At 40.7% G+C, this 25,660-nt stretch overlaps 3 protein-coding genes across 5 annotated transcripts; 1 reads left to right on the plus strand and 2 right to left on the minus strand.

Moving 5' to 3' along the window:
- Positions 1-5,628: 5,628 nt before the first annotated feature.
- LOC131690784 (RNA exonuclease 5) lies at positions 5,629-9,034 on the minus strand. 3 transcript variants are annotated; one of them, XM_058976791.1, is made up of 4 exons: positions 8,981-9,034; positions 8,470-8,545; positions 7,386-8,271; positions 5,629-7,043 (listed from the first exon to the last, which is right to left on the minus strand). In XM_058976791.1, exons 3-4 carry the CDS (start codon positions 8,266-8,268, stop codon positions 5,962-5,964), a joined length of 1,965 nt encoding a protein of 654 aa, XP_058832774.1. In that variant the 5' UTR covers positions 8,269-8,271; positions 8,470-8,545; positions 8,981-9,034; the 3' UTR covers positions 5,629-5,961. The 3 variants fall into 3 exon arrangements, with proteins under 3 accessions (XP_058832774.1, XP_058832773.1, XP_058832775.1); XM_058976790.1 differs by lacking the exon at positions 8,981-9,034 and having other exon boundaries at positions 8,470-8,855; XM_058976792.1 differs by lacking the exon at positions 8,981-9,034 and having other exon boundaries at positions 7,386-8,330; positions 8,470-8,555.
- A 4,339-nt stretch (positions 9,035-13,373) lies between these two features.
- LOC131690986 (uncharacterized) lies at positions 13,374-15,030 on the plus strand. Its single transcript, XM_058977105.1, has 2 exons — positions 13,374-14,252; positions 14,307-15,030. Exons 1-2 carry the CDS (start codon positions 13,502-13,504, stop codon positions 14,831-14,833), a joined length of 1,278 nt encoding a protein of 425 aa, XP_058833088.1. The 5' UTR covers positions 13,374-13,501; the 3' UTR covers positions 14,834-15,030.
- LOC131690987 (EARP-interacting protein homolog) lies at positions 14,853-16,379 on the minus strand. Its single transcript, XM_058977106.1, has 2 exons — positions 16,293-16,379; positions 14,853-16,237 (listed from the first exon to the last, which is right to left on the minus strand). The coding sequence occupies exons 1-2, from the start codon at positions 16,332-16,334 to the stop codon at positions 15,179-15,181; spliced, it is 1,101 nt and encodes a 366-aa protein (XP_058833089.1). The 5' UTR covers positions 16,335-16,379; the 3' UTR covers positions 14,853-15,178.
- Positions 16,380-25,660: the final 9,281 nt, after the last annotated feature.

Consider the following 25,660-nt stretch of genomic DNA (forward strand, 5'->3'; position numbering starts at 1 on the left):
ACGAGTTCGCTCAAATGCAACAACCGTTTCTGACAGAAGCGGTTAAACCAACCGATGCTGCTCACTTTTATCCAGAATCGAGCCAGAAATATACGGTCAAGATTTCTGCACGCTTCCTGTCACATCTTTGTCAGATTTTTTGCTCGATTCGCGCTAATTTCTACCAGGTAGGAATTGCCAGGATCTATGCACAGTTTATGTCCGAGTTATCCCACTGAGAAGTCTAAAAAATTGTTTCAAAATCGTTCAACACGGGTCCAACGATGGACGTTCGTTGAACGGTTATTTGGACGTTGTCCAAATTGGTCCAACGAACGTCCTTCATTGGACAATTTTGAAACCAACCGTTCTTAGAGGGATGCCAGGGTTTAGCTCGGTTCCTGTCAAAATTTGCCAGAAAACGCGAGCGAAACCGAGTTCGCCCTAGCTCAACTAACCCGATAGGATACGCGCAGAAATCTGACAGGGCTGCCAAACCAAGACTTACAGAAATCTAGCAGAGCGGTCTCTGCCAGAAAATTTGCTCACTGGGTAGTTGGGATAGGTTGGTGCGGCGGCGCTAGTGTTTTTCGTATATTAATTCAAATGTTTACACACGTTTTTTAAATATTTTTGTTCGATCGTGGATGTCTGTTCTCTGTGACAAGAAGAAAAAAGAGAAGAAGATAGAACAGGAACGATTTTCTCCCTGTTTGCTCCGGAGTACTTCCAGTTTCTCCTGGTACTGGAACAAACCTATTGCCTATCCTTATAACATTGGACGTGTTGCCATACAATGCCGGGGCATACGTTGCCAAAAATGCTGTTTTTCTCTCCGCAGTTCTCTTACTAGAGTTTTTCTAGTTTGACTGGGTAGAGGAATAACGTTGTCAATTCTGTCGTATTCAGCCACAAAAAAACATAATGATAGTAGCGCACCTGGTTTGGATATCCCAACTACCACAGAGAACAGACATCCACGATCGAACAAAAATATTTAAAAAACGTGTGTAAACATTTGAATTAATATACGAAAAACACTAGCGCCGCCGCACCAACCTATCCCAACTATCCGTCAAATCGATTCCGGAACCGGTTCGAAGTCCTGGATGGATTCAGCATGGAATCTAGCTCAAAGAAAACAACCGATTCCGACTCTATCGGTTGACGCATTTGAGCTGGAATTCATGCTGGAAGTCCGAATCGGTTCCGGACTAGTTTGACTGGGTAGAGGAATAACCGCTGTCAGTTCTGTCGCACTCAGTCACAAAAAAACATGACGACAGTAGCGCACCTGGTTTAGATATCCAAACTACCTTCGAAACCGTTAGATTTTACACAAGTTGAAAGCTGAAGATGGACGTCTGTTCTCTGTGCTTCAAATAACATATTTCGACATAGATCTTTCATTAGGGCTTAAATCGCAAATGTAAACAAACTGCGTTTTCGCTATTATGACATTATGCGACAAAAATACTACAAGATTGAGGTGAAAACTAGTTAAAATGGTTTTTAGTTCGATTTATAATTAAAGAAAACAAAACGGCGAAACATGCATTTTCTTCGAGATTTCGACTTAGGCCCTTCTTCTCATATGGAATATAAAGGCTAAACTTACATTTTTTGACAGAACCGGGCGTACGGTTATTATTCACAAAATTATTCTTTAAACGGCGGTTCTATTATATAAATGACAAGCAATATCTACTAGGATCATGTCTACTCGATAGTTGTTGCACATAAACATTCGAATATTTCGATATTTTCATGAAATTCGAAGAAAAGATGCACGCGCCCTATCATTTACATTGGGTTTCTATGCGCCCATTTGCTGAACCCTATTAAAAAGTATACTGTCAAGCTCGCCCATTTACCCAGCCCTACCCAGCAAGACAGTCAGTTTAGCCCTTTTACCGCGCCCTTCTGAAAATTATTTTTGCACTATTTCAGCCAAGAATAGAACCTCTGGGAACTGCTCCCATGTCGTAAGAGGCGACTAACAACATGCTAGGAGTTCCTAGGTCGAGGTATTGCTCCGTACCGAAGACTTAAGGAGTTCCTAGGTCGAGGTATTGCTCCGTACTTAACCTGGACGGACCTTAAGGTTTTACATCATAACCTTTATCCATTCTGTATTTAGTGAATCACTGACATATAGCCACCTTTTCTGATTCGCTATTCTCGATTGTGTTCCTACGTTTTAAGTTTCTTCTGGCGGTTGTATAATAGCCATAAAGGACGAGATCTAATTCTACACTAAGTAACAGCATATATTAATATACCGGCTTTTCCACGCCAAGGTTTAACTTCCCGTTTTTAAAAAAAAGTAAACTTTCATGTAGGAAATTTAGTGAATTGGCCTAAGATGGAGCTGTCGAATTGCACAAAAAGTTTTTTATGTGGCAAGCGATCTGTAGATCTGTTAAATTTTGCATTATATTTTTATTAAATCTGGAACCGTCCACCGACAAATCTATATTTACGAATACCTCCAAAAGTGACTTCTTGAGGTCTCATGAAGGCCTGACACTAGCTTTATAATACTTTTACTTTCGTAAACAGTGATAAATATCTCAACATTCCAGAACTTCACTTTGTCAGAAATTGTAGGGCCATCGGAAGCTAAATTTGGGTGTTAGTTGATGTGATGGCACGGTAAGGGAACACGTGTCTGCCGGTCGGCAAACTTTTCTTTGGACTGAGCAAACTAATTTATATGTTTGTTTATGGTTTGTTTTACCAACGGGGGGGGGAACTGATCCAAAGAGCATTCAATGTGCTTAGGGAAAACACATGGCCTTATTTGAGTGGAATAATGACTTCAATCATGTATAAAGTTTGAGAATTGACAATTCGCGAGAGGGATCGTCATGATCGTTATGTCAGCACGAATAATAAGTGTTTTGCTGTCATGTTCATTGGTTAGCTTTCAATTATGCCTTTACGCGAGTCTAAGTCTATTGATGGCATTTGGTCCTTAGACCGGCGACGACTGGGTGCTATCAACCTTCTGCCAATAGTAGCAGAATGAGAGGGTGCGAACAGATCTAGCAGAGAAAACAATACCGTAAAAATGAATAGTTGTTGGGAAATCAGCTCCAATAAGACTTTAATTTGATTAGTATCGATGATCGCGGGTCAATACGTACTGAAAATTCGCCGCGTCTGTTTTAATGAATCTAATTTCAAGTTCCGATATTGGTAACAAGCCCGTGCATCAGGTTAACGATCCTCTGTATTTCCCTATAATGTTCGATATAATCGTTCGTATACGTGTATTTCACAAACAATCCGATATGGAAAATAGGATACTTTCGTTGATTTATAACATCTTGAGCTATCATAACTCTTTGTCTGTATAACATGTTATCACTCGGTAGTTTGCAACCCAAAAAAATATATCGTGGAGAAGGTATAGCGAAATTAGTCTAAATAATGCCGCAATAAATAGTGATCCGGCCCATTACGCAGATAAGATTAGCTTTTCTAGGCAATACTCCCACGATCGGCTGTGTGGAGTTGAAATTGCTTTTGTTTAGAAAACATAGGATACTCCCGGTAGCCGGTTACCCAGAGTTTAAAAAGAACCAAAATCTAAACAGGATCTTCTTTTTCGAGCGATCGTGTTCTCGAAAACTTACTAAACTACTACCTAATAAACTATGTACAGGTCACATCGCTTGCATGGAACGAATCCTAGAACACCAACTTCGCGACACCTATGAAAGAGTCTGATGAACCTTCTATATAAGATTCCTCATTTTATTCAAACGATCGCTGGGTAAAATCAGCACCGACACTATAGAAACCACGAAAAAATACGTCGCGTGATTGAATATTATTAAGAAATATAAGCTATCCGGAGTTCAAGTTGCTTATTTTGCTAATCGTATTAATACAACAAATGATAAATTTCCCAAATTCTCGGCAGCCGGCTGCCCAGAGCAATTATTACCTGATAACGCTATTGGCACACTTACTAACAACTCTCCCATTCCCGTGATACATGTGGGGATGCAGAGGATTCCTCGGTCTCTAGTAGCAACATGTATCGGACTAACATTCCTTCCTTTCCCAGAAGATCTGCATTCGGACGTGGCCGGCGTCGGTATTGATCAGCATGCAGGGATCAGAATAGATTGTACAATGTGGTACATCATGTTATTCCCAAGCATGTTGTTCCAATGAACATTTTGCAACCTAATTTGGTTCTGGTCAATAACGGAGTAGCAACTACGGGCGATCTCTTATGCTTATGCTTATGCTTATGCTTTACCGCGCCCTTCTGAAAATTATGTACACCGTTTAGCCCTTCCGCAAATGGTGGTTGCTGAAGGGCGAAATCACGACTGGGATGCAAATTGGGCGTAAGCATTTTTTTAGTTTCTACCCACTAAAAGCACATAGGAATTAAATTCTTTGTTATATTGTCATAAGGTTTAACCAAAGATGCTCCCGGAAAAACATGGTCATAAAGTAATTTATACCTACAATAAAAACTACATTTAGAAAAGCATCGCCGTATATTGAAACTGATTGTTCTCCATTTGAGTTCATTGCGACTTTGGCCCTATTGAAGGATCTGTGTCGATTTATAAGTATTAGCTGGAATCAAATAGAAATGGGAATCAAAGCGATCGCTCGACATTTATCGCTTTTTAGTACCCAATGAGTTAAAGGTGATAATTATGCCCTCATGCATTCCTTCTGAAACTAGTCAGGGTATCAATATATGGTTGATTGGATTATTACCAAAATAAACACATTGTAACGGTTTTGTAGGTTTAGCTTGGTATAGAACTTCACTTCCTCGGTTAATCGCAAAAAATACACAAGCACCAGCCACTCTCGCTGTGGAGGATAGGCAGAACGAGCATTGCCCTCCAACACAGCTAACAGGAAGAGCAGAGAAGCAGGATATCAGAACTGCCTGAGAATCACACTGCGGTGTCTTCCAGGATTCTTTGTAGGGAGCGAAGAATCCAGTTTTTCGCCCCAGTTGCTAGGGAGATCCCCGCAAAGAAGCAAAGCTCACCTACGTACCAAATATCTAAGAACCGGTAAAAGAGCAGCAAACGTTAACTTGAGAAGAAATCGTTAACTTTTGATCCGTTAGAAGTGATGTAAAATAATAATTTTAAGTCAAACGGCGGGATATTTTTTTCAAAAATGATGGGCAAGATATTTTTGTATTTTTTTTTTTTTTCAAAAGAATTCCGAAATATTTTTTTGCCATCTTGAAACAAAGGGTTTGTCGAGCAAATAACTCTCAACTCTAGAGGTGATAATAGGACTACTTACACTTTTCAAACATTTTGTGAAAAATAGTTTAAATTAATGTAAAACACGGAGGTCCGGAAATCGCCCTCAAAAACCGGAGTCTCCGGGTCAAACTAGGAGGGGTAGCAACCCTACCGGCATATACCACATTGTGTCCAAACTTGTTCACTGAGTTCTTGGTTTTGGTTCATTTTTTGCTGCTCCGGGCACGGAGGCTTTCTAGTTCAGCATAACCGATTACAATTAAAATTGGTTGTGTTACTGGAGCCGGATACTAATTAGAACCAGCCGGCTGTACTTTCTCGTGGTACAAATCTGATATACTTAGGAAGATAATGGATTATTCTGAATATCGAACGACAAACGTCAGACGTGGTCAACGCGTATATAATTCATTTATTATTTCATTTAACGAAATATTCGAAGACAATGCAAACTTCTACCCATAATTATTTCAAAGTAAGAGCATGCGCCAAAATTGATATCGCGGACAGCATGTAGGGCCCTATTCTCAGTCACGTCACTTGGTGACTAGAAGGAAATTTTCTTCTAGTCACTAGGTGACGTGACTGTGAGAATAGGGCCCATAATGACATCAGTATGATAATGACGTAGTCACTACCAAGCATCGAAGGTACTTAGAAGCACAGAGGCAGTAATCGTTTTAGCACATGCTAGAACCTTTCTATGTAGAGTTTCCTCCTATCCTTTCTTTGTTTGAATCATTGCGACCGCCATTCGACTGCTTGGATTTACCTTTCCTCCGGCAAGTAGTACTACCAGCATTCCGTTCACCGAGATGGCTGCGTATAATTTTCGAATCCAACCATCAATTTCTTCGAATTTTGCTCGCTTCATATCAGCATCAATCAAATTTTCCCTTTTCAATTGAATGCAGGCCAAATTGAAATCATAGTTCAAACACTTCTCCACAGTATGATCTATCACTGCCTCTTCGCTTTTAAGCTTGTTGAAGCTCAACATCTTCTTGACTTCTGAATTCGCTTTGATCGCATCACCGAAGTAGTTTTCAAAACTATCCAAATTATTCGCGTTAGTTACGATTGTCGATTTCTTGTTCTTTTTCTTTGTGTGTTCAAACAGAGAACCAGTTATGTCCGTACCATTAACATCGGTACCAATCCGCTGTATTTCCTCTTTTGTTGCAATTCCCCCTCGGCTCAATTTCTTGTGATAGTTTCTTCGATCCTGAAGACATTGATCTCCGAAATAAATATTTTTGGTCAGTTTCAATTTGACCAGCTCTAGTGCGGCAGAACAATCTTCGATCGAGTTGTGCCCTTTGGAGGAACACTGAATATCTCGCTGAAGGAATTTTTTGGCTAAAACCTTTAGTTTTGACTTGGTTCCTGGTGTTCCCGTCATGTTGAACAGAATACTAGTGTCGATCACGTACGGATGCATTATTTTCATTGCGTTAAAATCAAAGTTCAACGATTGGCCTACCAGGATAGCATCCGGGGGCAGCTTGTTTTTCAAGTCCTTGTGTACATCTTCTAACGTTTTTGAAACGTTTTTCATAATTTCGGGCGTGATGCCGGAGAACTGAGTCAGATAGTCAACGATTTTGTTGCTCGGTCGAACAAGTGTCTCGTAAAACTCATTACCCTGTTCATCGATGATCGACACGCGGGTCAACTCGGAAGCCCCGATACTCGTTTTACACATTTCGCAATCCAGGCCAAACATAGGGGACCTTGGTGTGACCGGATCATAATGATCGTTGGTGGTAATGTATCCGGCATAACGGTGCTGCAGACTTCCTGTGGGATGAATGAGGAAATAAAACTTTTTTAAACGTGTTAATTGGCGTTTCGTACTATACATATAACCATCCATCAATTGAACGATAAAAACTAAAGTTATTACCAATTGCATGGCAAGTTGAAGTATCACACAAGTCTTCGGATGTGCTTGTCTCTTGTTTATTAAGTTCAACAAACACTTTCAGGCTATTTAACATAATCATGCACGCTTATGACACTCCCGAGAAGCGTGCATACCTTGTGAGATAGTCCAATTTAGTGTGAAATGGGTAATACATCCCCACACTTTACCAAGAAGTTGTCAAAAATGAAATATCCAAAGTAAACTGAGTTGCTTACCAGTCAGTGGCAGTGGATAATCCTCGTTGACCATCTGTATCGGCGATAGCAGCATTTGCGTTCGTGGGAAGTTATCCCCCGGCGCCAAATCCATATTAGAGTAGTCCAGTTCACCTTGATTCGTCTCGTCGCCCCCGGAATCGATGTTACTGAAAATGCTTTTTCTAATCAACAGGTGGTCTTTACAAGCCAGCATTGCCGCTTCGAGTGAACCGTATTCTGCCACAAGAATGTCTTTGTGGGTATCACTCAACGGTACGCACGCTAGCTCTTCGACCAGTCTATCGCTCGGGCATACGACCTGCAGTATGTTATGGAAAATTTTCTTGCACTCTTTCAAATCTTGTTCGTGGATAGTGAAATCATCCGACGTTAAGCCTTCCACCACAAGAACAGTAGTATGAGTTAATTTTGCCGATTTTTCCAAAACCGCCCAACGACTGGGATTCATCGGTGAATCCGTTCTCAACAAGGCATGCATCAACAAAGCCTGAATGTCATCCAACAGCAGCGGAACACGATCCTCTGCGATTGTCTTCATCAGTGCTTCTTCGCCAACCTCTTTAAGGCGTAGTTTAGGAATATTTCTCATTCTATCGCGTTTTTGTTTAATTTCCGTCTTTAATGCACAGTATGTTGCGCCGGTAAGCTTTTGCTTCTTCTGTTCTGGCTGCTGGGATTCGGGTTCACTGTTTTGGTTCAATTCCAGGACCGTTTCTCGGTCAACAGTAAAGGAAACTTTTCCGAGGTCTTGTTCGTTCAGTTGCATTACCTCGGCTAATGCAAGTATTTTCCGCTTCTTCCTCTCCAGACGCTGCTCACGCTTACTGTTACTGCCGCAACTGGAGGAAGAAAGCAGTCCACAGCCGGACGCCCCTTTCATTGGCTGAACAAAAATAAAAACAGGCAAAATATTAATTTCCTTGTCCTGATATAAGGTGTAAACTGCAAGGAGATCGTATTCAATAAAATTATAATAGTAAAACATTTACAAACGATGACAATACCAGGATTCACATGCGGAAAACTAATCAAAGATTACTGCCTATTTATTACGAAAAAAATAGCAATTACATTTTTTTACCTGAAAACAATATTCAACAGATCGTTTTATTTTCACTAGAAAAACATTTTCTTCTCATCTCATTTCACAGAAAACATGTCTTGATCCAAAGAGAATAGTGAAAGAGACGAAGAGTGAAAATCAGTCAAAACGGCAACACTCCCTTTATGATGATTTCAACACTAGAATTTTGGCAACCGCTTCCACAGGCAGCACTTTACATGACTCCTATTATATTTTGAAAACAAACCGTATATCGATCGTTGGATTTGTTTATCAAACGATGCGCATTTCGAAACAAAGAGATGAAATAATTCTAAAGCTTGTTTTTACTCATACATATACTCTAGAATGCACCTCACAATCACGATTGAACCAAATTCTGACGAAAATTGAAATTTCATTTTTAATAGATGTACAATACTTATCTCCTCCAACTCAGGCATGAGTAATGTTTATTTACATTGCACGATTGGTCTGCTTAATAAGGTATTTGTGGCTTCACTCTATTCGTCTCTTTCCCTATTCTCTTTGTCTTGATCATCGTGACATATGCAGGCGTGATACGAACACGAATGAATCCTTGTCAAACCCATTCGTAATATGAGCTGGAATTCTGGTTGGTTTCCGCCAGAACTTCGGCACAAAGGAAAAAACCGATTCCGAACAGTAATCGGTTGCCATTTGAACTGAAATTCAGACGGAAAATAGCCTGACTTCGAGACGGCGCAAGGATATCTCAGTTAAACCAACCGAAACTCTGGCCGGCTTCGGCCAGTATTCTAGCTCAAATGATACAACCGCTTCCGACCGACACATGTTCAGTTCAAGTGAAAACCAGCCGAAATTCCGGGTTAAATTTTGGTCGGGACGGACTGGGATTTCCTGCGTTTAATTTTTGAAAAGGGCCAATTCAAGAGTACTTGTTCAAAAGGTCTATTCAGCTCAAAGAGAAGAAACGTGGTTAATGCACAGTGAACAGACGTCCATCTTCAGCATTCAACTTGTGTAAAAATTCCTAACGGTTTCGAATGTAGTTGGGATATTTACACCAGGTGCGCTATACTGTCGTCATGTTTCTTAGTGGCTGAGTTCGACTGAATTGACCAGAGATGCCAGATTTGAAGATTTGTCTTCATTTTGAAGACATTTGAAATGTTGTGTTTTTCATTTTGAAGACAAACTTATTCGGATGTCTGACTGATTTCTGGTAGAATTCTGTCTCAAAATCAATAACCGATTCAGAATCCTGGTCGTTGAAGACAAATGAACATTTTTATAAAATGTGAGGGCATTTGAAAAAGATACCTGGTATCCCTTGAATTGACAGCGGTTTTACCTCTACCCAGTCAAACCATTCCGGAACCGGTTCGGACTTCTGAGTGGATTCAGTATGGATTCCAGCTCAAATTCATCAACAGTCGGAATCGCTTGTTTCCTTTGAGCTCCCTAATAAACATTGTATGATTTATGAGCCTAACGACCTGTTCAGGGTATCATCCAAACAATATGTGGAATCGTTGCACCACAGAGAACAGACGTCCATCTTGAGCATTCAACTTGTGTAAAATCTCTAACGGTTTCGAAGGTAGTTTGGATATCTAAACCAGGTGCGCTACTGTCGTCATGTTTTTTTTGTGGCTGAGTGCGACAGAATTGACAGCGGTTATTCCTCTACCCAGTCAAACTAGTCCGGAACCGATTCGGACTTCCAGCATGAATTTCAGCTCAAATGCGTCAACCGATAGAGTCGGAATCGGTTGTTTTCTTTGAGCTAGATTCCATGCTGAATTCATCCAGGATGTCGAACCGGTTCCGGAATCGATTTGACGGATAGTTGGGATAGGTTGGCGTGGCGGCGCTAGTGTTTTTCGTATATTAATTCAAATGTTTACACACGTTTTTTAAATATTTTTGTTCGATCATGGATGTCTGTTCTCTGTGGTTGCACTATATGTGTTAAAGTTAATGTATAATATTTTTCATTAGGGCTGGAACCCATACTGAATCCGTTCAGGATTTCGAACCGAAATGGATTTGACGGATAGTTGGTGTGGCGGCGCTAGTGTTTTATCGTATATTAACTCAAGTGTTTACATCCGTTTTATTGATATATTTGTTCGATCATGGATGTCTGTTCTCTGTGTACATAATATAACATCACAGAGAACAGACATCCATGATCGAACAAATATATTAATAAAATGTGTGTAAACATTTGATTTTCAGTCTATTTTCTGACGTCGCACAAAGCAGAATCAAAAAATCGCTACGCTATAGCAGGCTATAGGCACCAGTGAACCAAGCTAGATATTGTTCTATATCAGTGCACATACAAGTTGTATCGTTGCCCCCAGCAGCGGAGTAAAATGAATTTGCCAAATGAAACAAAAGTGCCTGTGCTACGGGATAACACGATTTCGATCAACTTTAATAAAACTCGTGTTAGACCCACAGTTCAGGAAGTGGAGCAATTAGTTAAAGTGAAGGTGGAGCTTAATCTCGCTGAAGTTACGCACATTCAGCTACATCACGTAAAAACTGTGTTTTGATCACGTTTAGAAGCTTAGCACAGGCCTAAAACTTTATTGCAAAAACAACATGCAACACGAGGTCGAATTTAATAACACCAGAATCAAGATCCCCGTGCATACCACGCATAGACGTGCGTATCCATGATTTGGCCCCGCGCACGAAGGAAGATTTCATCAAACGAATTATGTCGCAATATGGAGAAGTAGAATCTATTACGAATGACACCTGGAGAAATTTTTTCACCGGCATTCTCAACGGCGTTCGTATTGTGAGGATGCGAGTGACTAAATCAATACCTTCTTACACGACTAACGAATGCAAATCATCGAAGGATGGCGTGACCTATAAGCAAACAACGCTAATCGCATATCCCGGGCAGACCCCAACATGCCAATTCTGTAACCGTACAGCCCACCACTAGTCAAAACTCATCTACTACAGCCAACAAGCCTAACAAGCAGCCACCGACACCTTCAGATAAACCAAAAACAACGATCCAATTAACCAATAATGCAGGTACAACGACCACGACAACCGCTCCCAAACCAACACCTAGCATCGCCAATAAAAAAGCAAATACCGATGAAGACGGATATACAACAGTGACCCGTAAGAACAAGAAACAAATAAGAACCTCTGATCGTGAACAGCAAGAAAGCAGTACGAATGACGACATGGACGGGAACGGTAACACGAGAGAAGGCAGACTGAATGACCCCCAAGTGGCTTCACTGCCAAGGAAAAAGATCTCAACACGCAGCAGCAAACTGCGTCAATAAGATCTGGCAGACCGACATTCTTAAAATTAATTATTGTAAAAAAATTAAAAGACCCACGGCTCAGTTGTGCTAACGCATTAAGCCGTCTCAAATAAAAATTTCAAAAAGCATTTGAATTAATATAAGATAAAACACTAGCGCCGCCACACCAACTTATCCCAACTATCCGTCAAATCCATGCCGGAACCGATTCGAAATTCTGAATGTTTTCAGTATGGGATCTAGCTCAAAGGAAACAACCAAATCGGTTATGTCACTGGAGCCGGAATACGAATTGGAACCAGCCAGAATTCCGGTTCATTTCCGGCAGAATTTAACTGGGTTCCTCTTAGGAACGGTTGGTTTCAAAATTGTCCAATCCAAGGACATTCGTTGGACGACGTCCAAACACTAAACAGCCGTTCATGAAACGTGCATCGTTGCGCTGGACCAGTGTTGAATGATTCTGAAAGAATTTTTTTTGGCTTCGCAGTGGGTTGTTTCAAAATCGTTCAACACCAATTGGCACCATTTTCTGGCAGAGACAGTCCTGCCTGTCAGATCTCTGCGCGCATCCTGTTAGGTTAGCTGAACTAGGGCAAACTCGATTTCGCTCGCGTTTTATGGCAAATTGTGACAGGAACCGAGCAAAACCTTGACATAACTTGGAAATAAACCGTGCAAATTTGCTCTTAATCCTGGCAATTCCTATCTGGTAGAATTTTAGCACGAATCGAGCAAAACATCTAACAAAGTTGTGGCAGGAAGCATACAGCAATCCTGGCCGTACATCTATGCCCAGTTAAGCTCAGCCGGAAATGAACCGGAATTCTGGCTGGTTCCAGTTTGCATTCCGGCTCCAGTGACACAACCGATTCTAGTTAGAATCGGTTGTGTCACTGGAGCCGGCATACGAACTGGAACCAGCCAGAATTCCAGTTCATTTCCGGCTGAACTTTACTGGGTGGCTGAGTTCTGGATAAAAGTGAGCAGCATCGGTTAGTTTATACTCATTTTTAGCCAGAGTCCCAGCCAGGAATGTACGGCTAATTATCTTAGGCTGGAACCAATGATACCCGGTCAAACCATTCGGAATTTGATTCGGAATCCTGAATGGAGTCTGTATGGATTCCAAATCAAATGCAACAGCCGATTCTGAAACCGATTGAGTCGGAATCGGTTGTTGCATTTGATTTGGAATCCATAATGACTCCATCCCAGTTAAACCCATTCCGGAACCGGTTCGGATTTCTGAATGGAGTCAGTATGGATTCCAAATCAAATGCAACAACCGATTCCGACTCAGAATCGGTTGTTGCATTTGATTTGGAATCCATACTGACTTCATTCAGGATTCCGAAACAAATTCCGAATGGTTTGAGCGGAATTCAGAAATCCGAACCGGTTCCGGAATGAGTTTAACTGGGTACGACCGATTCTAATCAGAATCGGTTGTCTCTGGAGTCAAAATTCTGACAGAAATTAGGCATAATTTTGTCTTATTTCCTGGCTGGCTATTTGTAAGCCATACAGAAATCGATCAGGATTTCGAACCAATTACCACATGTAGTTTGATTGGGTTGTTAGATGCTGAATTAAATTTAAAGCGATCGCTGACTGCGCTGACTTCGTTCGGTAAGAAGGAGCGTTCTATCTGTCAATTTGATATTTTTCAGTTGATCAGTTTTAATTTTGTTTCTGAGACGGTTTTATTTTTTTTATTAAAATTGTGAGATTTTCCTCTTTTGTCCGGTATCACGATGGGGGAGAACAATTATCTCTCGGCTTACAAAATGATCAACTCCCAGTTGGTGTTGAATAACCAAAAACTGAAGGAAGAAATAAAGGACAAAATTGAAATGATCAATGAACTTAACGAGCAGCTTTTCAAATACCGAGAAGAAAATAAGACGTTGCGTGAAATGGTGCAGAAGCTGTTGGAACAATTCAAAACCATCACAACAATTATGGTATCGGTGCGAGACCAGAGCGAATCCGTTTTCAACGTCGTTTACAACGAACACGCTATGAAAGAAACTGAGCAGCAAATGCGAAGACCGTTAGCCGGCATATTTTACGAACGACGTCGCACAGAATGTCCACCATATACTGATGAAGCAGCTATCCTGGAGGGTGAGGACGAAAATCTTTCGATGGAAGACTACCGGCCTGCTATTAGTAGAGTGGAAGAAGAAGAAGAATTACACGAAGAGGAGCTTGAGAGCAACTTCGTTCTTTCAAAAAGTCCTTTGATCAAGCGGTTAGAGCGGAAATCACGGAACCGCAGCTTCGACGAGTCGTTTGAAACGATAGATACAAACCGGGTCGTGAAGGTGGCTCGCAAAAGCCAGGAATATCTGCATGGACGAGATTCCCGGGAAAGTAAGCACAGTGATGATGAGAGTATGAGAGAGACGGTTGTTTCAGAAGAGATGGACATCAGTCAGACCGCTAATTTGCCTCAGATCATTTTGCAGGAGGCATCGAAGAACGAATCAACGAACGTAGAAGGTAATATAACAAATAAAACTCTGAAAAAAAGATTAATTGGTTTTATGTTTACAGTGATCGATCAAAGCTCAACAATTCGTAATAATTTTGAATTGAGCATTTCTTCAGATCATTCGGGAATGCCAAGTGATCACAGCGTCCAAAGTGATCTAAATCCTGTTACAGATCAGAGTCTCCGGCCAGCTACAATAAAACGTATGGCTAGCGAGTCGATGCTCAATACGCTTATTGAACAAGAGATCAACAAAGAGAACTCAGGTACAAATGACACGATCTCGAATGCAACCTGCTCGACACCACTCTCCAGGAACCGTCGTCCACGGATAAAGGCAACCATGCATTCACCTATGTCCCCAGTTCCATTAGTATCGCTCAAACCATTGACTAAGGAAAATCTCAGCCAGCATAACATTTCGTTCGATTCGTTAGTCTTCAAAACAAGTAAATGTCTCAAGCAGGATGATTTGGATCGCAGTGAACAGGCTAGTACGGAATCGAACGACTCTAGAAGGCCACGAAGAAAAGCTGCACCAAAGGTACTGAAAGAAGCAAAATTAAAATCGAAACTTCGGAGGACGTAGTTATCTCTGACTACATAGATTTTGAACTGGTTGACATGTTAATTTTATTTAGACGGTACAATAGGTAAGTTTTAGTTATCGCGTTCGCCAACGCAGATCTTACGCGTGTTGGAGCGCTGATCTACGTACGATTATTTGTAAATGCTATTTTCACATAAACTTTGATTAAGAAGCGCGCTTTTCATGTGCAAAAACAAGTCGCATAATTGTATAATACTCTCTTCGAAGTCCAGAACATTTGAAACTTTACTACCGATGCTTTTAATTCACATTAGCGTATTTTATCGCAAACATTGGAAACTATATTCTTCGTTAAAATTGATTTACTGCAATCTTTACAAGCATTTATAATAAAATTTGATATTTATACTGCTTCGGAACCTTTGAAATCACCATGCGTCCATCGTAACTAAGAGAAGCAAACAGCCACGGGTTGGCGGTACTCCAATCCACACAGTACACCGAATCTTCGTGTTGATCGTACGTTTGTAGCAAACCGTCCGCCAATTGCTCTTTATCGTCGGTATGCTCGTGTTCAGTTAGAAGTACTTCCGAGCATACACTGCTAGCGCAAGTAAGCAATACTTTCCCATCACTACTGCTGGAGAGCAACAGCTGATCGTGATAGCTGTTGAACCGTACGTTCCAAATCCAGTGGTTATGATCACTTCTAGCAAATACGTGCTCTTTGGTGTTTCGAAAGTCCCAGATCTTCATCACACCATCGTCACCTCCAGTGACGATGTGACACTGCTTGTTAGGATTGCAATCCACATCGCGAACCAGTTGGCTGTGGGCATCCTCGATAACCCATGCACACTGATTTGGTTCTCTAACATCATACGATCTAACGCTACAATCATATAGCGATACGAACTGGTTGCTGTGATTGAAATGGGCCCAACGGCCGCCGGAGAAACGTGTTGAATTTTTAGCGTTAATTTCTACTACAAGCCTAGTTGAAGCTTCGGCCCGATTGAATAGTAGAATCTTTCCATCAATGACCGTACACAGTAATGAACTATCTGTCGGGTGAAATTCAGTTGTACGAATCTCACTTCCATATCCTTCTGTTTTAAGTACTTCCACATCGGCAAACTGGAGAAATTCTTGACTCCCTTCAATAGGCTTAAGCTCTTCTGGTAGCTTCAACAATGCAGTCTGCATAATAGTCTGAGTACCTTTTAGAATACTATAACAGGATGTGAGAATCTGTGCATCATGGGGACTTGCATTGAGCTTCCAGACTTCGCCCAAAGGATGAGAGAACACCTTTGGCTCGAGTATAGAGGTGTCCTGATTAAGATCAACTACGTGTAGTTGATTATTTGGTTTTAGGGATTGTGTTGCTAAGAAGAACCGAACGTCGTTACTTTCTGCCTGCTGGCCGGCCAAAGCACGAGCCTGTTCGAGGTAAAAAAAAATCAACTAATTTGTTTGGTTGAAAGTATATACGTACTTGAAATTCCAGACCATACACTAGTGGATTGTTATCATCCATAATGTTTTACAGTTATTAAAATAGTCAGGAGTACTCATTCAAAAAGTCCTAATTCCGTTCTACACTGCAAAATAATTTAAACGCTTTTTCTTGAAAAGGGCGAATAGCAGTGACACCATTCAAAGAAAATCAACAGTGAATATTTCCAGACTTGTTTTTATTTCCTATTTAACAACTATTGTGTTTTTTACATCCTAGATTGCATGATTCAGTGATCGAAACTCAAAACTTCATAAAGTATTTTAAATTATTAAATCAAAATTGTTTTTGCTATTTAAATCGACTAAATGATAGTATCGCCCCTTTGGTGATTGTTTACTTTTTCGGTCCCCCCTATCACCATTGAAGCACAGAGAACAGACGTCCGTCTTGAGCGTGCAACTTGTGTAAAATCTCTAACGGTTTCGAAGGTAGTTTGGATATCTAAACCAGGTGCGCTACTGTCGTCATGTTTTTTGTGGCTGAGTGCGACAGAATTGACAGCGGTTATTCCTCTACCCAGTCAAACTAGTCCGGAACCGGTTCGGACTTCCAGCATGAATTCCAGCTCAAATGCGTCAACCGATAGAGTCGGAATCGGTTGTTTTCTTTGAGCTAGATTCCATGCTGAATTCATCCAGGATTTCGAACCGGTTCCGGAATCGATTTGACGGAAAGTTGAGATAGGTTGGTGTGGCGGCGCTAGTGTTTTTCGTATATTAATTCAAATGTTTACACACGTTTTTTTAAATATTTTTGTTCGATCATGGATGTCTGTTCTCTGTGATTGAAGTATCGCCCTTGCGTTTTTTTACAATAACTACCGTTTTACACCACCGATTTCGTCCGGATTTTTTCAATAGCGATCATTGTTACTATTTACAGCTAGTATCAGCTTGATAATCCTAAAAAAAGAAAAAACAGTTTCGCCTCTACACTGGTAGCAAAAAAAGTATCGCCCTGATTGTTTGCATGGAGCGTGGATAGCGAAACTTTAAATAAATAAACAAAAATACAGTTTCGCCCGTTGTATTTTTTGCTATAGTTTAAGAAAGCAATATCGAAGAATACAAAATTTTTAGGTTAATTTATTGCGTTTTGAAGCCTTCATTCGCATGTATTAAAAAAGCCCTATGTTTACATTTGTAAGTATCGCCCTTTTCACAAAAAAGCATTGATTTAATATATAAATATAGTATATAATAGGGATCTTTAGGGGTGTGCGGGTTAAGGCATATTCTGATGCAGATTAGTACCGTGAGTTAATATCTCAGCCCTTTTTCAATTTTTTGGCCCGAAACTATTGAAAAAAAAACATTTTTTAGTTTGTTTCCTTTTAGGACAATAACACATCCAAACCCATGCGACTTGCACGACCCTATAGGTTGCCTTATCAGATCTACCATAGTTTGCAGATGAAACTTGGGATGGCAGGTTGCTAGCGGATTGACAAAGTACCAGATCATACTGTGTGGGGTGCTGTCCCGGTTAACAATGAGGCGAACGAGATATTTGCAGATACGTCATTTAGTAGGACAACTGTCAGTTTGCTGGTTGAGTTTAATTTGGTTTTTTTAAATTTAAAAATCATAAAAGAATAATTAAGGTTTAAGAATAATATGAGTGTACTCGTAAGGACACCCGCTACCAATACATATGAAAAACTGGCACAATTTTAATTAAAGATCCCTATTCAATATTTCCCAGTTAAACTCAGCCGGAATGCTACCTCCCACTGAGACGTCCAAAAAATTGTTTCAAAATCCTTCAACACGGGTCCAACGATGGACGTTCGTTGAACGGTTATTTGGACGTTGTCCAAATTGGTCCAACGAACGTCCTTCATTGGACGATTTTGAAACCAACCGTTCTTAGAGGGCTGGTTCTAATATGTATTCCGGCTCCAGTGACAACCGATTCTAGTTGGAATCGGTTGTGTCACACACTGGAGTCGGAATACGAATTAGAACCAGCCAGAATTCGGGCTCATTCCCAGCTCAACTTTGCTGGGATAGTCAGTTCCATCCCAGTCACCAAATTTTCTGGCAGAGACCGTCCCAGTTCAGCCGGAAATGAACTGGATTTCTGACTGGTTCCAGTATATGGCGGCTCCAGTAACAGAACCGATTCGAACTAGAATCGGTTGTGTCACTGGAGCCAGAATACGAACTGAATTTCGGTTCATTTCCGGCTGGGCTTAACTGGGGTTCTGCTAGATTTCTGTCAGTTTGGTTGTCAGATTTCTGCGCGCATCCTGTCGGGTTAGCTGAACTAGGGCGAACTCGGTTTCGCTCGCGTTTTCTGGTAGATTCTGACAGGAACCGAGCAAAACCCTGACACAACTCGGAAATAAACCGTGCAAAGATCCTGGCACCCAGTCACCAAATTTTCTGGTGGAGACCGTTCTGTTAGATTTCTGTAAGTCTTGGATTAGTAGCTCTGCCAGATTTCTGCGCACATCCTGTCGAGTTGGCTGAACTAGGTCGAACTCGGTTTCGCTCGCGTTTTCTGGCAAATTCTGATAGGAACCGAGCAAAACACTGGCACAGCTCGAACATAAACCGTGCAAACATCCGGGCCATTCTTACCTGGTAGAATTTTAGCACGAATCAAGCAAAACATCTGGCAAAGTTGAGGCAGGAAGCGTACAGAAATCTTGTCAGTGCATTCCTGGCTGGATTCTGACTAAAAGCGAAGACTACCATGTATACATTATGGGTTATGCGCTCAGTACTCAAACTTTGGGTTATCCGCTCTTTACTCAAATTTTGGGTTATCCGCTCAGTACTCAAATTTCCGGTTATCCGCTCAGTACTCAAATTTTGGGTTATCCGCTCAGTACTCAAATGTTGGGTTATCCGCTCGTTACTCAAATTTTGGATTATTTCATCGTTACTTAAACTTTGGGTTACCCGCTCTGTACCCAACGCTTGGGTTATCTGTAACCCAAACTTTGGGTAGTCCTCACACTACCCAAAATTTAAGTTCAAAGCTTGTTACCCAAAAGTGAGGAGATGCACTTTAGTCCATTTTGGGTAGGATTCTACCCAAAATTAGGTAACGGCCGGTAAGCGTGTATATGGCACCCCTATACCCCAGTTAAGCTCAGCCGGAAATGAACCGGAATTCTGGCTGGTTCCAGTTCGTATTCCGGCTCCAGTGACACAACCGATTCTACACGCTCGTAAAAAGTAACTCAAAATTGAGTTTAATCCCACCCATTTCCAGATAAAGTGGAACAACCCTTAAATTGAGTAATTCCAGAGTTACTCAAATTTGAGCAAGCCTGCCTGAACCAAAAACTGAGTAATTATTACTCGGTTTTTGAGTACAATATAATCCACACTAAACCTAAAAGTGCGTCACTATTACTCAGATTTTGAGTTGAAAATTACTCAAATTTTGAGTTCAGTACAACTTTAACAAAACCAAAAATTGAGTGATTATTACTCAGACTTTGAGTTGAACATTACTCAAATTTTGGGTTCAGTAGAACTTTAACAAAACCAAAAATTGAGCGATTATTACTCATATTATGAGCAGAAGCTTACCCAATTTTTGAGTAGACAAAAAAGCCAAAAATTGAGTTGAAATTTCTCAGAGTTTGGGTAGAATGATACTCAATTTATGAGTGCAATATTTCATTAAAACCCAGTAAAGTTCAGCCAGAAATGAGTCAGAATTCCAGCTGGTTCCAGTTAGTATTCCGGCTCCAGTGATACAAACGATTCTAGTTAGAATAGGTTGTGTCACTGGAGCTTGAATACTAACTGGAGCCAGCCGGAATCCGGCTCATTTCCGGCTGAACTTTACTGGGAAACACCCGGATCATGACTTGGAATTCTAAATCATTTCTTTCCGGAGTTCAACTGAAGTGCAACAACCGATTCCTATTTAAACTGGTTCACGATCGATTGTTGCATCTGAACTGGAGCTAAACCTATTTTCATCCAGTGAAGAAATTGGCCGTAAAAATTTTGTTTTGGATGTAATACAATCCAGGCTTTCTTTTCTCATGGAATATTTTTACAATAATACTTAAAGAAACTTCAGTTTATTAAATTTTATGTTTTTTTTTTTGTAAGTATAGCGTAAATATTACCTCGTAACTTCATTACCGTTTCAGTATCCACCACTTCTGAAATGTTCTGCATGCAGGTTGCTCAAATCCACTCTTAAAATTTAAATGTATTTTACCACAAACACTACAATTCTAGCTCCAACTATTATAAATATTTGAACAAATTATTTTTAAAAAGCTGATGAACGATAACTAAACGAGCCTGTACCTACTAATGGAAAATGGCGGATGACGCTTGGAATTTTTAACTTGGCGAAAAATGGCTTTTCCATTTGGTAACTCCAAAACGGTTTCTTGTGTAATACCCAAAAAGAGAGTCAGAGTTACTCAGAGATATTATACCTGTCAACTCAATTTTTGACGTTCACGAACATCATTCAAAACTGAGTTAAAAACTACTCAGAGTCTGAGTAACGGCTGGATGTTGTTGGCTCGAATCAAAACTTGTCGAAAGTAAACAAAGTTCATTTCATATCGTCAACCTGGCGCCCAGGTGGTGAAATCAACGGAGTGCTGGAGCGTTGCCAAAAAAAATTTATTTCCAGATTCAATTTTACTAAACTTCCCAGTTTAACTCAGTCGGAATGCTGGCTGGTTCTAATTCGTATTCTGGCTCCGGTGACACAACCGATTCAAGTTAGAATGTTTAAGGGGTACCTTTTCGATGCGGCTTAGCCGCATAACCGAGGCCTAGGAACCGAAGCGGCGCAAAGCCGCTGAGGATCCGCCGGACGAGGTGGCCACCGACCCGCCATCGGAAGCAAGCGAACCTGTGATCCACTCGTTTGCCCGGCTTACTCAAACATAGGGGCTATCCCTAGTTTAAGTCCGACTGAGCGGTAGCGAAGTCGGACAGCACGCGCAAAAGCGATGTGGCGTAGCCACATTGGGTGCTGGACACAAAATAAAATTGGCAACGCTAGCAAAATGTAAACACAAATGAACACTCCGGATGAACCTATCGTCAATTGACATTTCGGCGAGTTTTGATTCGAGCCAATAATATGGGCCCCTGAGTAACTTTTTACGAGCGTGAAGTTATGGGCCCCACTGACAGTTCGGATTGTTCTGCCCAGTAAAGTTCAGTCGGAAATGAACTGGAATTCTTGCTGGTTTCAGTTCGTACACGGGCTCCAGTGACAATCGATTCTAACTAGAATCGGTTGAGTCACTGGAGCCGGAATGCGAACTGGAACCAGCCAGAATTCCGGTTCGTTTCCGGTTGAGCTTAACTGGGTGTTCGTTTTGCTGCAGGATCGATCCGCACTAGGTAGAAACGATACGGCGTGACGCGATCATTAGATGGGGCCCATATTATTGGCTCGAATCAAAACTCGTCGAAATGTCAATTGACGATAGGTTCATCCGGAGTGTTCATTTGTGTTTACATTTTACTAGCGTTGCCAATTTTATTTTGTGTCCAGCACCCAATGTGGCTACGCCACATCGCTTTTGTGCGTGCTGTCCGACTTCGCTACCGCTCAGTCGGACTTAAACTAGGGATAGCCCCTATGTTTGAGTAAGCCGGGCAAACGAGTGGGTCACAGGTTCGCTTGCTTCCGACGGCGGGTCGGTGGCCACCTCGCCCTCTAGGCCTCGGTTATGCGACTAAGCCGCATCGAAATGGTACCCCTTAAACATTCTAACTTGAATCGGTTGTGTCACCGGAGCCGGAATACGAATTAGAACCAGCCAGCATTCCGGCTGAGTTAAACTGGGAAGTTTAGTACAATTTGATCTGGAAATAAAATTTTTCTGGCAACGCTCCAGCACTCCGTTGATTTCACCACCTGGGCGCCAGGTTGACGATATGAAATGAACTTTGTTTACTTTCGACAAGTTTTGATTCGAGCCAACAACATCCAGCCCATTAGATGTTTGTAATCGAGCTAAAATATTGGACAATAAATTGAACAAAAGTGTTGTTTTCGACATGTTGATGGCTGATAAATAATTTTCATCATGATTTTCATGATCAATAATAAAACGATTTCGAACATCGCAAAGTCGTGTCGTATGGGATTGATTCTGTCGATTGTGGATTGACCTTAAAACGACGTTTTAGATCTTGATTTGAAAAACATGGCGGCGTAGCAGATACCTGAAGACTAGAAAAACTCCAGTAAGAGAACTGCGGAGAGAAAAACAGCATTTTTGGCAACGTATGCCCCGGCATTGTATGGCAACACGTCCAATGTTATAGGGATGGGCAATGTTCGATTATGGATTCGTTTTTTGACAGCCACCCAGTAAAGTTCAGCCGGAAATGAACTGGAATTCTGGCTGGTCTTAGTTCGCATTCCGGCTCCAGTGACAACCAATTCTAACTAGAATCGGTTGTGTCACTGGAGCCGGAATACGAGCTGGAACCAGCCGGAACTTTGGTTCATTTCCGGCTGAGCTTAAGGTTGCACAGAGAAAGCGCAAAATTCGCAAACGAAAAAAGCAGTTTTTTTCCACACCGTATGTCACATCTTCATAAAAATCAATCAGCAGTACTGTAACAACATTCTACATACGCTGATTGATTTTTATGAAGATCTGACATACGGTGTGGAAAAAAACTGCTTTTTTCGTTTGCGAATTTTGCGCTTTCTCTGTGCAACCTTAACTGGGAAAACGCGAATCCAATCGATCCAAAATGGAGTCTCCGCAGTTCTCTTTCTAGAGTTTTTCCCAGTGAGCAAATTTTCTGGCAGAGACCGCTCTGCTAGATTTCTGTACACGCTCATTGATAGTAACTCAAATTTGAGTGGCTAGCCACTCAATTTCATAAAAACTGCACATGGTCAAAAACTGAGTTCGCCTCGTTTACCCAGTTTTGAGTTTTGGATGCAAATGTCAAATGTGAGTACATTTTACTCAAAAAGCAAATTTGAAAAATAATCATTCAGTATTTTTAATATTATTACAAAGAATCTCACCGATACTTCAAGTATCCTTTACCTGTTCATCCAGACGCTAGCGATGTCTGGAAATATAATCCGACGACGTTTCTTCACATCTCTTTTATACCAATCGGTACATTGTAGAACTAGCAGAAACTATAAAAACAAAACTCAGAGAAACCTACCTTTTAGTTTTCTGAATGTTCTGCTTCGACTCTACAGCTACTAGGTCCGTGGCTTGATCTTTTATTAAAGTTTTAGACGATGTCGAACTCCTCGCACTTTTTCTTGAGGATAAGTAATTTTTTCACTCAAAGATTTAAAAATTGAATGGTTACTCACCAGCTGAGTTAACTCTACTCAAATTAAAACTCATTTTTTGACATATTGCGTCTATTTTTCAAATTGAGTGCTCTGAACTCAAATTTTGAGTAGTTTTGAATGAGCGTGTAAGTCTTGGTTTGGCAGCCCTGTCAGATTTCTGTGCGTATCCTGTCGGGTTAGTTGAGCTAGGGCGAACTCGGTTTCGCTGGCGTTTTCTGGCAAATTTTGATAGGAACCGAGCTAAACCCTGGCATAACTCGGACATAAACTGTGCAAAGATCCTGGCAATTCCTACTTGATAGAATTTAGCACGAATTGAGCAAAACATCTGACTTAAGTTAGGGATACCAACCGTCCTTATTTTAAAGGACATGTCCTTATTTTCGAAGTTTTTGGAAAGCGTCCTTATTTTACTTCAAATGTCCTTATTTTTAGTCTCAAACCATGGAATATACAGGGTGGTTCAACATTATGTTTTTTAACAGAGCATCTGTCTGTGAGAAATGTGTTTCTTGCACTCCGACCATAATATGGTCGACAAAATCGGCCAACTGACTCTACTATTCGCCATACAATAAAAGAGTACAAATTGCAGTTCTCGTTATCGGATGATTAGCGAACAAATCGACCACATCCAGCACGCATTGAAGTAAACATAGCGGCGGTGACATTCCCAAGCATTGGAAACCAACATTACTCGACGAATTAGCAAGATACCACTTGAAATACTCGAATCCGCCATCAAAAATTGGACCAGTCGAATGGATTACCTCAAGCGCCAACATGGTCAACATTTAAAAGAAATTGTTTTCAAACAATAATTGGCAAAAAATGTTCTTTCGATTGACAAATAAACATTTTGCGACAAATAAACATTTGGAGCACCATTTTTCAAATTTTTGCGAAATCAATAAAACGTCATGATAAATCACCCTGTATTAAATTATTCAGATCAACTTTATTCCAAGAGAATCAATTTCAATTGTCAATTTCAAATACTTCCAGCGATTGTTTTTGTTAATGCATACTCTCTGCGACTCATTCCAACCAAAAGTTCTTTTACTCAGAAGTAACAAAAATTTGACATGAGGTTTGGCCAAAGTGGTTATCTTCGTTCAATGTTGGTACTACACCATTCCAATTTGTCTCGATCAAGATTCAGCGTCCCAGTTCAACTGCTGGAAATAAGCCAGAATCCCGACTTTTTCAGAATTCTGGCTCATGGGAGTCCCATGATGGGACAACTGATTCAGGCCTAAGACAAGACGTTATAATCGGCTTCTTATTTTCAATCGACATTCTTCTTTTCGCAGATTTCCACCCTGCCGAAATCTTCCGAACAGGGTTGCTATTTTTATAAATAAAAATGGATTCTTGTTAATTTATTTTATGCCTGCAATATTTTGTACCTTGAATCCATTTTATTAATAAATGGCACCGTTTTCCATGTCATAGATGTTTGATGAAACCATTTCCTGACAACAACAATTCAATTTTAGATTACGGTTTGGTTACTGTCTTATTTTTGTTTAAATTAATTAACCACGTATACGGCAAACGTGTGGTAGATACTTGTTCTACTTTGTCGCAAAATTTATTCATTTTTACTCTTTTAACGATAACAATATTATTTGTCAAAAGTAATTACATTATTTTCCTATAAATATAGCAACACTGCCAAACATGATTCCGCTATCCCTGCAGTAACATTGCGTACGGTGCAAAATGTCAGTATCAACCAATTAGGAGCTGGAACATTCTGACGTAAAATTGGAACAAAAACGACCCCTCTATTGTCATGTCTTTTCTTAGATTCAGGGTACAATTCCGAATAGATTTGGCAGCGATGTCCTTAATTTGCTCTCAGTCCATTTGGTAACCCTACTTAAGTTAGCAAAAGTTGAGGAAAGCGAAATTGATGCTGGCAGAGTTTCTGCGAGCATTTTGCGCGATTTGTGCGAGAATTCTGGCAACGAATTCGCTCAAATGCAACAACCGTTTCTGACAGAAGCGGTTAAACCAACCGATGCTGCTCACTTTTATCCAGAATCCAG

Source organism: Topomyia yanbarensis, chromosome 3 (assembly GCF_030247195.1).
Source record: "Topomyia yanbarensis strain Yona2022 chromosome 3, ASM3024719v1, whole genome shotgun sequence".
Lineage (NCBI taxonomy): Eukaryota > Metazoa > Arthropoda > Insecta > Diptera > Culicidae > Topomyia > Topomyia yanbarensis.

Bases quoted from the DNA above. Each gene is read 5' to 3' on its own strand.
- LOC131690784 (XM_058976791.1), bottom strand. From the start codon at position 8,268: ATGAAAGGGGCGTCCGGCTGTGGACTGCTTTCTTCCTCCAGTTGCGGC. The intron at 7,044-7,385 runs GTAAGCAACTCA...TTCATCCCACAG, and splicing joins TTATCCACTGCCACTGACTG to GAAGTCTGCAGCACCGTTAT.
- LOC131690986 (XM_058977105.1), top strand. From the start codon at position 13,502: ATGGGGGAGAACAATTATCTCTCGGCTTACAAAATGATCAACTCCCAG. The intron at 14,253-14,306 runs GTAATATAACAA...TTATGTTTACAG, and splicing joins CGAATCAACGAACGTAGAAG to TGATCGATCAAAGCTCAACA.
- LOC131690987 (XM_058977106.1), bottom strand. From the start codon at position 16,334: ATGGATGATAACAATCCACTAGTGTATGGTCTGGAATTTCAA. The intron at 16,238-16,292 runs GTACGTATATAC...TACCTCGAACAG, and splicing joins TGTATGGTCTGGAATTTCAA to GCTCGTGCTTTGGCCGGCCA.